Source organism: Capsella rubella, unplaced genomic scaffold (genome assembly GCF_000375325.1).
Source record: "Capsella rubella cultivar Monte Gargano unplaced genomic scaffold, Caprub1_0 scaffold_7, whole genome shotgun sequence".
Taxonomy (NCBI): Eukaryota; Viridiplantae; Streptophyta; class Magnoliopsida; order Brassicales; family Brassicaceae; genus Capsella; species Capsella rubella.
The window spans coordinates 10,943,166-10,956,919 of NW_006238917.1; the positions used below are offsets into that span (position 1 = coordinate 10,943,166).

At 35.1% G+C, this 13,754-nt stretch overlaps 3 protein-coding genes across 4 annotated transcripts; all 3 read left to right on the forward strand.

Annotated features, from left to right (window-relative positions):
* Window positions 1–1,353: 1,353 nt before the first annotated feature.
* On the forward strand, window positions 1,354–3,986 carry LOC17877525 (receptor-like protein 12). Its single transcript, XM_023779588.1, has 3 exons — window positions 1,354–2,009; window positions 2,298–2,656; window positions 2,732–3,986. The coding sequence occupies exons 1-3, from the start codon at window positions 1,354–1,356 to the stop codon at window positions 3,934–3,936; spliced, it is 2,220 nt and encodes a 739-aa protein (XP_023635356.1). The 3' UTR covers window positions 3,937–3,986.
* A 1,487-nt stretch (window positions 3,987–5,473) lies between these two features.
* Window positions 5,474–8,247, forward strand: LOC17877510 (receptor-like protein 12). Of its 2 annotated transcripts, XM_023779320.1 has the most exons (2): window positions 5,474–6,205; window positions 6,494–8,247. In XM_023779320.1, exons 1-2 carry the CDS (start codon window positions 5,530–5,532, stop codon window positions 8,128–8,130), a joined length of 2,313 nt encoding a protein of 770 aa, XP_023635088.1. In that variant the 5' UTR covers window positions 5,474–5,529; the 3' UTR covers window positions 8,131–8,247. The 2 variants fall into 2 exon arrangements, with proteins under 2 accessions (XP_023635088.1, XP_006283096.1); XM_006283034.2 differs by having other exon boundaries at window positions 5,474–8,247.
* Window positions 8,248–9,796: 1,549 nt separating this feature from the next.
* Window positions 9,797–12,214, forward strand: LOC17880739 (receptor like protein 42). The gene is made up of 2 exons (XM_023778483.1): window positions 9,797–10,770; window positions 10,846–12,214. The coding sequence occupies exons 1-2, from the start codon at window positions 9,797–9,799 to the stop codon at window positions 12,212–12,214; spliced, it is 2,343 nt and encodes a 780-aa protein (XP_023634251.1).
* The last annotated feature ends 1,540 nt before the right edge of the window (window positions 12,215–13,754 follow it).

Consider the following 13,754-nt stretch of genomic DNA (forward strand, 5'->3'; position numbering starts at 1 on the left):
TTCTGTCATTTATTTATTTATTTATTTTTATTTTTATTTTACTCCTACTTTTACGACTGGAAAATTTTTATTTAAAGGAGAAACTTGACAGAAAAAAAAAAGAGAAAAAAATACGGAAGTTTCATTTTTTTTTTTTGCAAGAGAAACAAATAGTTCTAATTACCTAAGTTTATCAAAGCTTTAAAATTTTGTACCAAATGATATTTTTGGATTAGTGACATTTATATAATAGTATAAGTTGTTGAATAAAAACTTATAAAACAAAATATTGTGAAAAAAAATTTGCATACATTTTTATATTACAAATATATAATTATATTAAATAAATGAATTTTTAATTATAAATTCTTTTATATTATAGATCCGCATTGTTTCATGATAAAAATATATAGTACTACTAAGAGAATATTGTTGAAAAAAATAATATTAAGAGTATATTAGAGTTGTGAAAGTTCTAAAATTAAAAAAAACTAATATTTACACTATTATGTTTTTGTTTATTCTCGAATTATAAATTTTAAAATACGCATTCATTAATACGAATTCATTCATACAATCTTTTCATTCCTTGATCTATCTCAATTTTTTCATTTATTAAGAAAATGAGTATATATTTTAAATGATAACTATATAGGTTTCAAAAATTTTATTTTTAAATAAATATAGGTTCACAAATTTGTAAAACTTAATGATATAATTTTATAAATAAAAAAATTTAAAAATATCGAAACTAAATAATATTTCTTGACCAAAAAAAAAAGAAACTAAATCATATTTTAGTCTATCGAAAAAAATAATGAAATTCACGGCGTGATGAAATGATAAACGAGTTTAATAAAACTTTTAATACATAAATCTTCGAAAAAAAACAAGAGAAATGTGGGGAGACTGCGCAAACAAATTGATATTCGCCAATATTGCTAAGTGATATTTAGCGACACACGGCAAGAAGATGCTCGGCGGTGCGTGCTTCTGTGGCCTTTTGTAGCTGCTGGCAATAAAACCTTATCCCAATTCGTTGGCCTTTAGCCCATTAGAGTTCTTTAGTCTGTCCAAATGTTGTTACTTGTCTTTTTGATAATTTTTATACTTTGTTGATAGCAAACTAATAGCTTTAAGGTTTGGCACTGGCTAAGAGTGAGTCAAAGACACCACATGGTTTGTAGTTAAATTTATATTTTTTCTCCAAGAGAAAGATTTGACTTTAAGTAGAGTTGACCATGCATATGGAAATTATTGACCATGTGGAAGCCATTAATCATTGGATCTAGCGTCAACCTTCAAAGACACAATCTATGGATCGATCATCTCATTTGTTTCACTTTCAAAAAAATAAAATAAAAAATACTAGCTATGCATTGTTTTGGTGAGAGGAAGATGATAATATGGAGCTTGTGTTTAATCTTGATACTTGTGTTTGGTTCTTCTCATGCTAAGCACTTGTGTCATCCCGACCAGAGGGAAGCTTTGTGGGAGTTCAAGAGTGAGTTCTACGTCCAAAAACCCGACGAGATGAAGTCTAATACGACGACAGAGATGTGGAGGCACAACACTGATTGTTGTTCTTGGGATGGTATCTCTTGTAATCCTAAGACCGGTAAGGTGGTTGAGTTAGCCCTCGGGGACAGTTATCTCAATGGTCCGTTGAGATCAAACAGTAGCTTGTTTAGACTACAACATCTTCGTGGTCTTTATCTTAGCTACAACAATATTTCTAGTGTTCTACCAGATTCCATCGGCAAGCTCAAATATTTGAGGGTTTTAAGTCTTGGTGATTGCAATTTCTTTGGAAAGATTCCTTCTTCAATTGGTAATCTTTCTCATTTGACTTCTCTTGATCTTTCTAGTAATGGTTTCACCGGTGAGTTACCTGATTCGATGGGGAGCCTAAACCGGCTTACAAATTTGGAACTTGTATCGAACAAACTCGGTGGAAAGTTTCCTCATGCGCTGCTTAACTTGAGCGAGATCACTATGCTCGACCTACGTGATAACCAGTTTGAAGGTATGCTCCCATCTAACATGAGTACACTCTCCAAACTAGAAGATTTTGAGGTTAGTGGAAATCTATTTTCCGGATCTATTCCAAAGTCTCTCTTCATGCTCCCTTCTTTGATCCACCTTAACCTGAATAAGAATGACTTCAGTGGCCCTCTTGAGATTGGGAATCTCTCTTCACCATCTAAACTTGGAAGTTTAACCCTTGGAGAAAATAATTTCAATGGACCAATCTCGGGATCTGTATCGAAACTAACCGAGCTTTGGTTTCTTGACTTATCCTTTTGGAACACAAGGAGAGGCCTAGTCAGTTTCAACATTTTCTTGAATCTCAAGTCACTTACGTTTCTTGACATCTCTTACCTTAATACAAGAAGCATAGTTGATATAGGTATTTTCTCAGGTCTTATGTCACTTAGTCATTTGGATCTTTCAGGGATTAATTCGAAGATCAGTTCAACTCTCCATCTTCCCTCATCCATGTTCACATTGATTCTATCATCTTGCAATATTTCTGAGTTTCCCAAGTTTATACAAAACCAAACCAGTTTGAGATATTTAGACATCTCTGCTAATCAAATTGAAGGCCAAGTACCAGAGTGGTTATGGGGATTGCCAGGGCTGCGGTATGTTAACATTTCTCAGAATCTTTTCAATGGTTTTGAAGGATCAACTAATGTTATTCAAAGGAGTGCAAATCAAATGCTTGATATAAGCTCCAACACATTTCAAGATCTTCCCTTGTTACCAAACTCTACAATGTTCTTTTCAGGCTCTGATAATCAGTTTTCAGGAGAGATACCTAGAGCAATATGCAAATTGGTTGCTTTAGACACACTTGTTTTGTCCAACAACAACCTCAACGGTTCTATTCCTCGATGTTTCAAGAATTTCAGAACTACCCTTTCGGTCTTGCATCTACGGAATAACAGCTTATCCGGTATTTTTCCAGATGAATCTATCGGCGATAAATTGAGATCACTCGATGTTGGTCACAACCGGTTATCAGGAGAACTTCCCATGTCTCTGATCAATTGCACTGAACTCGAGTTTCTAAACGTGGAAGACAACATAATCAATGACAAGTTCCCATCATGGTTGAGTTTATTACCCAATCTACAGATTCTTGTCCTTCGTTCTAACGAGTTCTATGGGCCAATATCTTCTCTTGGGGACTCTTTGAGTTTTCCCAAGCTTCGAATATTTGACATTTCAGATAATCGCTTCACTGGAGTCTTGCCATCAGATTACTTTTCGGGTTGGACAGCAATATCATATGTGGTGGACATTGAAGATCGTACACCACTAAGGTATGCAGGACGTGGATCAGGATACTATCATAAATCGGTTGGTATGACGAATAAAGGTTCGAAGATGGAGCTAGTTGGGAGTGGTTTCACAATCTACAAAACCATTGATGTATCAAGAAATAGATTTGAAGGAAACATTCCAGAATCCATCAGTGTACTCAAGGAACTGATTGTGCTGAACATGTCAAACAACGCTTTCACAGGCCATATACCAACATCTCTATCAAACTTGACCAATCTCCAATCATTGGATCTATCTCAAAACAGATTAACCGGAGAAATCCCACCAGACCTCGGGAAACTCACGTTTTTAGCGTGGATGAACTTCTCTTACAACAAGCTTGAAGGTCCAATACCACATGGCACTCAGTTTCAAAGTCAGAACAGTTCTTCATTCGTAGAGAATACCGCGCTATGCGGTCTTCCTCTAAAAATAAGATGCGGTGGAGAAGAAACAACAAAGCAAGAACAAGATGAGGAAAAGGAAGAAGAAGAAGAACAAGTTTTTAGCTGGATCGCAGCTGCAATAGGCTATGTGCCGGGTGTTGTGTGTGGACTCACCATCGCCCACATTCTTACTTCATATAAACGTGACTGGTTCATGAATACAGTTCATTATTTTACTTAACTAAAGCATCGCTTATTTATTTATAAAAAAAAATACACACTTGTTTGCAATTTTCCATTCTTTTGGCTACCTCGTCATGGTTTCTGTCTGATATATAGAGTCATGCAAGAACTGGTAATGGTTGAAATAATCTCGACAACAAGGTCTATAAATATTAATATACACATACGTAGTAAAAGAGAAAGAAAAAACTTTCTTCTTCTGTAATTGAAGTTATATGTAGGGAATGAATTACAACGATCGAATTAATCATTTATGTAGAAAGTAAGAAAATAAATTACTATGCATGCATAAATGATAATAATAGGCTCCACATATTACGTAAACACATGTTAACATCATTTTATTGACATTTAAGTATTTCTCTCTTTTATGAGTTTCGTAACCAAGAGGAGACTTTAATTGACTTTGTGGAGTGTTCATTAGGAAATCTTTGTGCAAAATGATGCCATTTTTGACAAGAGACTTGGTAAGTTTCCGGCAGAGTGTAAGAGACAAACCATGGGTCTACTAGACCCACCACCAATCAACATAACTCCTTTCTCTTTCACAGAAAAAAAAAGATTAATAGATAAAAAGTTAGTAACAAATTAAATTGAAAAGACAAGTGATTCTACTAGTTGGTTCTAAATTGTTTTTTGGAACTTGAACATTTTCGATATACTTTTATAACTAGGAGTGTCTAACTAGGACATCTGATTCTCAAGCCCAGATCTAATATGTTGCATTGTTTCTGACATCCAAGATTCTTATGAACTGGTAGAATTGTTAGAGGTGTTGATGGTTGAATGAACTAAAAGAAAATTTAAATCATTTACAGTTTATAAAAGTAAATATACTAAATTTGATAACATTAATAACTAACTAAAAATAAAAAAAGAAGTAATATAAAAATGATATGAACATGATAAAGTTGTTTCTTAGTATATATTCTTTTTACATGTGCCAAAACGTACTACTGAGCTTAATTTCTTCATATATATATGATCGTTAAAATAACCAAATTACTGTAAATAATAAAACATTTATGGATCTATGTTGGGTTTCAAATAATTTTATGAATCCAATCCTAACCGAATAAACCCAACCCAAACTCGATCCGAAACCCAAATGCTCATACCTACGCTCTTAACTGTATAAAAAAATTGGAAAGAAAGATAAGATTAATCTATACTCAAATGAAAACTCCTAAGAAAAAAAAAAGCTTAAAATATAAATGAATTCTCAACTCAAGCATAACAATATTGAATCAACCCTCCTGTATATAACAAAATGATTAGCAGAGCACTGATAACCACCACACAGCCGAGGAAATTGCGTCTGCACTTTTGAAAAATCAAAAGAGTCTTTGTACTGCACTAACCCTACACGCATGTGTTACTTTTATTCTTAGCGGAGACTAAATTGACTTTGTATTAATGCAATAACCCATACACGCATTTATTTTCTCCCATAATATTCTTTGTGGAAGAAGACTTCATATTCCATAAGTCAAGCTTTATTTTTCCAAATCGTAAGAGACGGTCCGTGGGTTCACTCATTTCATTTCACACAAAAAAAAGAAAAAAAACACAAAAAAAAGAAGCAAAAAGTATGTTGCATTCTTGTAGTAAGGGGAAGAAGATGACAATATGGAGCTTGTTTTTACTCTTCTCCCTTACCAATTCAATACATGTTATGGCTTCTCACGTTAGGCACTTGTGTCGGAATGACCAGAAGAATGCTCTTTTGGAGTTCAAGAACGAGTTCTATGTCCAAGATTTCAATGCCAATGGGGTTGCTGGTGACAAGAAGACAGAAACCTGGAGGAACAACACAGATTGCTGCTCTTGGGACGGTATCACATGTAATCCTAAAACAGGTAAGGTGGTAGAGTTAGACCTCATGAACAGTTTTCTCAATGGCCCTTTGAGATATGATAGTAGTCTGTTTAAACTACAATATCTTCACAGCCTTGATCTTGGCTCGAATAATCTTTCGGGTATGCTACCGGATTCCATAGGAAACCTCGAATATTTGCGGGTTTTGAGTCTTGGTCGTTGCAATCTCTTTGGAAAGATTCCTTCTTCACTTGGAAATCTTACTTATCTCACTAATCTTGATCTTTCTGTTAATGATTTCACTGGTGAGCTACCGGGTTCGATGGGGCATTTAAACAAGCTAGCAGAGTTACATCTTGGATCGGCCAAGCTTAGTGGGAAGTTTCCTAGTTTGCTACTTAATTTGAGTGAGCTCACATTGATCGAACTTGGCTTTAACCAGTTTGAAGGTACGCTCCCATCTAATATGAGTAGTCTCTCCAAATTGGTGTCTTTCGATATTGCTGGAAATTCATTTTCTGGATCTATTCCATCGTCTCTCTTCATGCTTCCTTCAATGAACACACTTGTCATGGGAAGAAACAACTTCAACGGTCCTCTTGACTTTGGGAATATGTCTTCACCATCTAACCTTGGAGTTTTGTCTCTTCTTGAAAACAATTTCAATGGGCCAATCCCGGAGTCTATATCGAAACTAGTTGGGCTATGGTATCTTGACCTCTCTTTATGGGACACAGGGAGGGGTATGGTCGATTTCAACATGTTCTTGCATCTGGAGTCTCTAACGCTCCTTGACCTCTCTTATATTAATACAAGAAGCACGGTTGATATAAGCATATTCTCACCGCTCTTGTTACTTGGTTACTTGGACCTTTCGGGTAATGATTTGAAGATTAGTTCAACTCTCAGTCTCCCCTCACCGATGGGAACCTTGATTTTATCATCCTGCAAGATTTCTGAATTCCCCAAGTTTCTAGAAAACCAAACCGCTATGTATTATTTAGACATCTCTGCGAATCGAATTGGAGGCAAAGTACCAGAATGGTTATGGAGTCTGCCGGATTTGCAGTATGTAAACATTTCTCAGAATTTGTTCAGTGGCTTTGAAGGACCAGTGGGTGTTATTCAAAGATGTGGAAAACTAATCATGCTTGATATTAGTTCAAACACATTCCATGATCCATTTCCTTTGTTACCAAAGTCTACGACGATCTTTTTAGGCTCCGATAATCGGTTTTCGGGAGAGATTCCTAGGACAATATGCAAATTAGTTTCTCTTGACACACTTGTTTTATCCAACAACAACTTCAACGGTTCTATTCCTCGGTGTTTTGGGAAATTTAATACTAGTCTTTCGGTCTTGCATCTCCGGAATAACAACTTCTCTGGTACTTTTTCAAAAGAATCTATCAGTGAACACTTGAGATCAATTGATGTTGGTCACAACCAGTTATCAGGAGAACTTCCCAAGTCATTGATCAACTGCACCCGTCTCGAGTTTCTCAATGTGGAAGACAACATCTTCAATGACAAATTCCCAGTATGGTTGAGATTGTTGCCCAATCTACAGATTCTTGTCCTCCGTTCTAACAAGTTTCATGGGCCAATATCTTTTCCTGGAGAGTCCTCGAGCTTCAAAAAGCTGCGAATCTTCGACATTTCGGAAAACCGCTTCACTGGAGTCTTCCCATCAGATTACTTTGCTGGTTGGAGTGCAATGTCATCAGTCATAGACATTGTAGATATTATGCCGAGTAGGTATGCGGGACGTGACTCGGGAAACTATCAAAACTCAGTGACTATGACGCTGAAAGGATCCGAATGGGAGCTGGTTGGGAGTGTTTTCGCAATTTACAAAACCATCGATGTTTCCGGAAACAAATTCGAAGGAAGTATCCCTGAATCCATCGGTTTACTTAAGGACCTGATTGTGCTCAACATGTCAAACAACGGTTTCGTTGGTAGTATACCACCATCGCTCTCGAACTTGACGAATCTCCAATCGTTGGATCTATCTAAAAACAGATTATCCGGAAAAATCCCAGCAGAGCTCGGGAGACTCACGTTTCTAGCAAAGATGAACTTCTCGTACAACAAGCTTGAAGGTGCAATACCACAAGGCACTCAGATTCAGAGCCAGGACAGTTCTTCTTTCGCAGAGAATCCCGGGCTCTGCGGTGTTCCTCTCGAGGAAACCTGTGGAGGAAAAGAAGAAGGAGAAACAAAGCAAGAGCAAGGTCAAGAAAAAGAAGAACAACAAGTGTTTAGCTGGATCGCAGCTGCAGTAGGCTACGTACCTGGTATTGTATGTGGACTCACCATTGGCCACATTCTTGCTTCATATAGACGTGACTGGTTCATGAAAATCTTTTGATATTTTGCATAATCGAAGCATCACTTCTTCTTAGGAGGATGATATATATATATATCTTATTGTAATAATATAATTAATAAACTGTTACAACACTTGTCATAGAGGATAAGTGTATTATCTAGGCTAAAATAATTGTGAATCCTGAAGTTTTTGTTAAGTCTGAATTTATATTTTCTTTTTAAGTATATATCTGTATAAATGAATGTGGTCTGTTCCCAAAATTTTCATTAAATACGAAATAATAAAACAAATCGACATAGATTGGTCATGTGGTAAGAGAACACATTGAAAATGAGATGATCAGAACACTTCATGTATGCATAGCTCATTTAGACCATCTCCAACTGTTAGAGCATGCTAGAGATGCTAAAGATTTGTTTTTTAATAATATTTTAATTATATAATTATGATTTAACTTTTTAATAAAATTGGACCATTCACAAAGATACATGTATATTTTGTCAGAGAAATAGTGTTAGCACCCGTTCTTTAAATTAGCATTTTAGTCTTTCTATTTTTTCTTTCTTATTTCTTTTTTTATTTACATTTTTCTTTTTGTTAACACTCTTGTTAAGCATCCTTGTTGGAGATGCCCTTATCAGCAACATCTTAGCTTAATCTTAGAATTATTTGTGATTTAATTAAATCAAAAATACATCAAAATGACTAAGAAGCTATCTTATTTAAGATCCAAATAGTATGTTAAGAAGCGTACACGTGGTATAATTTTATTGGGTAGTAGGATAAATATATATATGTATATATTTAATGTAGTAGGATAAATATATAAGGGGGAAAAAACAATTTCCTTAATTTTTCCCTTCTTACTTTCCTTAATTTTATCTTATCTATGTTTTAAATTTTAAATTTTGCAATAATTATAAAGTTTTCTCAAATTATAAATTTTGATTTAATTTAATTTTTAAATAATGTGTTTTTTCCTAAAATATCCAACTTAAGATTCTACCAATAAACACATCTCAAACTAAAAACAAAAATATAACTCTTACCACTTACCTTTTCAAATTTAATAATTAATTAATACTAAGACCAAAAATTAACATCTCCTTGATAATGTTGCGGGATCTTGAAGCCAGTAGTTTATAAATTCTTTAAATACTATTGGCAAGATGGGTCTGTCTTTGACACAGAGTGTTCAGTGTCTAAATACTAAGTTTTATTAAGAAGTCTATAGAGGATAAGTGTGATTAATATGTATAAGGTGAAGAAGTATGCTAGTCTGAATTTATATTTTATTTTTAGTTAAACACAAATTTAAATGTGTGTATATATATATGTGTAATCTAATATTTTGAGTTGTATAGTTAAATACTATTTATCTTTCATCTCTTTGTCTTTGACTTTTGAAAAATCACTTATTAGAATGGTCAGTGACTTCATGTATGAACAGCTTCATTTTCTTGTGGATCGATGTGCTCACCAAACCATCGTTTTTCACACACTCATTGACGATATGAGTTTCTCTTCGATGTATAATATGTATCCAACGTAAAACACGACAAATGTGAGAAAAAAACAAAAAGATTTGGATTTTTGTGGACTCTTGGTTCCACAAATGTGATATAATATGTATAATCAATCCTTCTTTCACCGGAAGAAAAGAAAAAAGAAAACAATCAAAGCGAAATATTTGATGCGGAGGATGATGATCACACTTACAAAATGGAGTTTGTGCTTCATCTTCTGCCTTGCTCATTCAACACTTGTTCCTGCTAAACACTTGTGTCTTCCAGATCAGAAGGATGCTCTTTCAGAGTTCAAGAACGAGTTCTATGTCCATGATCCAACTGGGTATGGTGAGAAGAAGACAACGAAGTGGAAGAACAACACTGATTGTTGTTCTTGGGATGGTGTCTCTTGTGATCCTAAGACGGGTGTGGTCGTTAAGTTAGACCTCCACGGTAGTTTTCTCAATGGGCCTTTGAGATCTAAAAGTAGCCTATTTAGACTACAACATCTTCAGAGCTTGTATCTTCGCTCCAATAATCTATCGGGTATTCTACCAGATTCCATCAGCAACCTCAAATATTTGACGTTTTTGGATCTTGGCCATTGCAATCTCTTTGGAAAGATTCCTTCTTCACTTGGAAATCTTTCTCATCTCACTACTCTTGATCTTTCTTATAATCATTTCACTGGTGAGCTACCCGATTCGATGGGGCATTTAAACAAGCTAGAAAAGTTGTGTCTTGGAAGGGCCGGGCTCAGTGGGAATTTTCCTTACTTGCTACTCAACTTGAGCTCGCTCATGTGGATCGAACTTGGTTCTAACCAGTTCAAAGGTATGCTTCCATCTAATATGAGTAGCCTTTCCAAATTGGAAGTTTTTGATGTTAGTGAAAATGCCTTTTCTGGTATTGTTCCCTCTTCTCTCTTCATGATATCTTCGTTGGTTGAACTTAACCTGGGACGTAACCACTTCAACGGTCCTCTTGAGATTGGGAATATCTCTTCAGTATCTAAACTTCAAAACTTATACATTGGAAAAAACAATTTTAGCGGGCCAATCCCCGGATTTATATCGAAACTAATCGGGCTCTCGGAACTTAGCCTCTCTTCCTGGAATACGGGAAAGGGCATCGTTGATTTCAGCATCTTCTTGCATCTCAAGTCACTTACGTCACTTGATCTCTCTTATCTGAATACAAGAAGCATGGTCGACCTAAGTATTTTCTCAAATCTCAAGTTACTTAGTGTGTTGGATCTTTCAGGGATTCATTTGAATATCAGTTTAACTCTCCATTTTCCCTCACCCATGATAATGTTGGTTTTATCGTCCTGCAATATTGATGAATTCCCCAAGTTTCTTGAAAACCAAACCAGTCTAATGTATTTAGACATCTCTGCCAATCAAATTGAAGGCCAAATACCAGAATGGTTACCAAACTCACTCATTGTCTTTATAGCCTCCGATAATCAGTTTTCGGGAGAGATTCCTAGAGCAATATGCGAATTGGATAATCTATATACACTTGTTTTGTCCAACAACAACTTCAGTGGTTTTATTCCGAAGTGTTTTGAGATGTTCAATTCTTCTCTTTTGATCTTGCATCTTAGCAATAACAGTCTCTCAGGTGTTATTCCAGAGGAAATTATTAGTGATCGCTTGATATCACTTGATGTTGGTGGCAATTTGTTATCAGGAAAACTTCCTAAGTCTTTGATCAACTGCACTCAACTCCAGTTTCTGAACGTGGAAGACAACATAATCAATGACAAGTTCCCATCATGGTTGAGTTTATTACCCAATCTACAGATTCTTGTCCTTCGTTCTAACGAGTTCTATGGGCCAATATTCTCTCCTGGAGATTCTTTGATATTCCCCAAGCTTCGAATATTCGACATTTCAGATAATAGCTTCAGTGGAGTCTTGCCATCAGATTACTTTGTTGGTTGGAGTGTAATGTCATCGGTGGTAGACATTGATGATATTAGGCTTGTATTCGGGATTTTAGGAGATAACCGAGAATCGTATCAAAGATCTGTGGTTATGACGATCAAAGGAGTGGAACGGGAGCTGGTTGGGAGTGGTTACAAAATCTACAAAAACTTCGACATCTCCGGAAACAGACTCGAAGGAGACATTCCAGAATCCATTGGTTTACTCAAGGAACTGATTCTGCTCAACATGTCGAACAATGCTTTCACGGGCCATATACCACCATCTTTACCGAACTTGAGAAATCTCCAATCATTGGATCTATCTAAAAACAAGTTATCCGGCAAAATCCCACCAGAGCTTGGGAAACTCACGTTTCTATCACTTATGAATTTCTCGTACAACAATCTTGAAGGTCTAATACCACAAGGCACTCAGATTGAAACTCAGAATAGCTCTTCATTTGCTGGGAATCCCGGGCTATGCGGTGTTCCTCTCCAAGTAACCTGTGGAGGAGAAGAAGAAGAAGAAGAAACAAAGCAAGAGAAAGAACAACAAGTGTTTAGCTGGATGGCAGCTGCACTTGGCTACGTACCTGGTGTTGTGTATGGACTTACCATTGGCCATATTCTCTCTTCATATAGACGTGACTGGTTCATGAAGATTTTTCACTATTTTGCTTAATCGAAGCATCACTTCTTCTTAGGAGGATGATGTCACCTTTGTAATAATTAAGTCACCGTTAAATACTATCTCTCTCATCTCTCTCTGTTAATAAGTACGTGTATAAAACTTTATCATCAAGATGAGTTTAAGAAAATAGTGTTCTCTTGGATCGTTTACTCACGTACGTAGGCATGTTCATGAGGAATATTTAAGAGTGTTTAGAGTGTTCAATGACATTGTAACCGGTTTAGAAGAACCGAGTAATTAATTGTTGACCAATGTAAACCGAGATGAAAGCCTTTTTTAAGTTTGAGAGTTAACGGAAATAACAAGTGAAGAAGTCAAAAACATAATGCTTTTTTTTTTTTTAAGATCTGTTTTTTTTTTTTTTTTTTTTTTACAATGACAAAAACAAAAAAGTTAGATTGATTATAATTGATTGATTTGATGATAAATTGTTCATCCAAATGTTCAAGAAAATTAATATTCATTCCTTTCGCTGTATTTTTTTTTTTTTTTTTTAATTTCTACATGAATTAGAAGAAAAGCTAAGTCCAATTTCTGAAAATATAACATAGATACACAAGGAGAAGTTTAAACGAAAACAAGGGAGACTTGTTAAGGAAATTATTGATATAGTCTTTGAGGAAATATCTTATCTTGCTGTGCAAGTAGTCTCCTAAAGGAGACTTGTTAAGTCAACCTTTGATTAGTAGACCTATTAGATATAAACCCAAATCTATAAATACACATATTATATATATTATATAATGATGATTTATATTTATACATATATATAAGTATACGAAGCGAAACGGATATTCGACATTAAAAAATTAATATTTGTTATTTACTTCGGTTTTTACGAATACTACATTTTCATATTTGTTTCGCTTCAATATCTTATAGATGTTTGAATTTTTAGAATCGAATCGAAACGAATATCGAAGTGAAGCGAATCTAACGAATATTTTGCCGAGGGCTATTTTGTACCCATAATTTCGCGCGCTAAATACTATTTCTATGTCTTTATCGTCAAGAAAAAAAGGTCTTCATCAGGTGTGTGCATGTCAGTGTGTGTACGCTTAGTCCAAGCAGGTTCTGATTCATATTAACTACTCTGACTTTTCCAAACTCACTTATTAGAATGGTCAGTGACTTCTTGTGGTATACTTAACGTTTTTCACACACTCATTGACAAGATGAGTTTCTCTTCGATGGTGTATGTACTTACGTAGTCATCATGTTCATCAGAAATATTTAAGAGTGTTCCGACTTCAGAGTGTCATCATTGGAACCGGTTTAGTAGAACCGAGTTTTTAATAAGTGTTTACCATTGTAAATCGACTTAAAAAGCCATTTGATAGTTCTGCTTTTACTTGAAAACAAAATGGCTCTTTATTGATCAGAGATTAACAACAGTAAGTTACAGTTGTTAATCAATCAATGGTTTTATTTATTTTATAAATTACAGTTAATATAATTGATTTATTTGATAATAATTGTTAATTGAAATGTTCAAGACAATTAATATTCATTCCTTGCGTGAAAGAAGAAA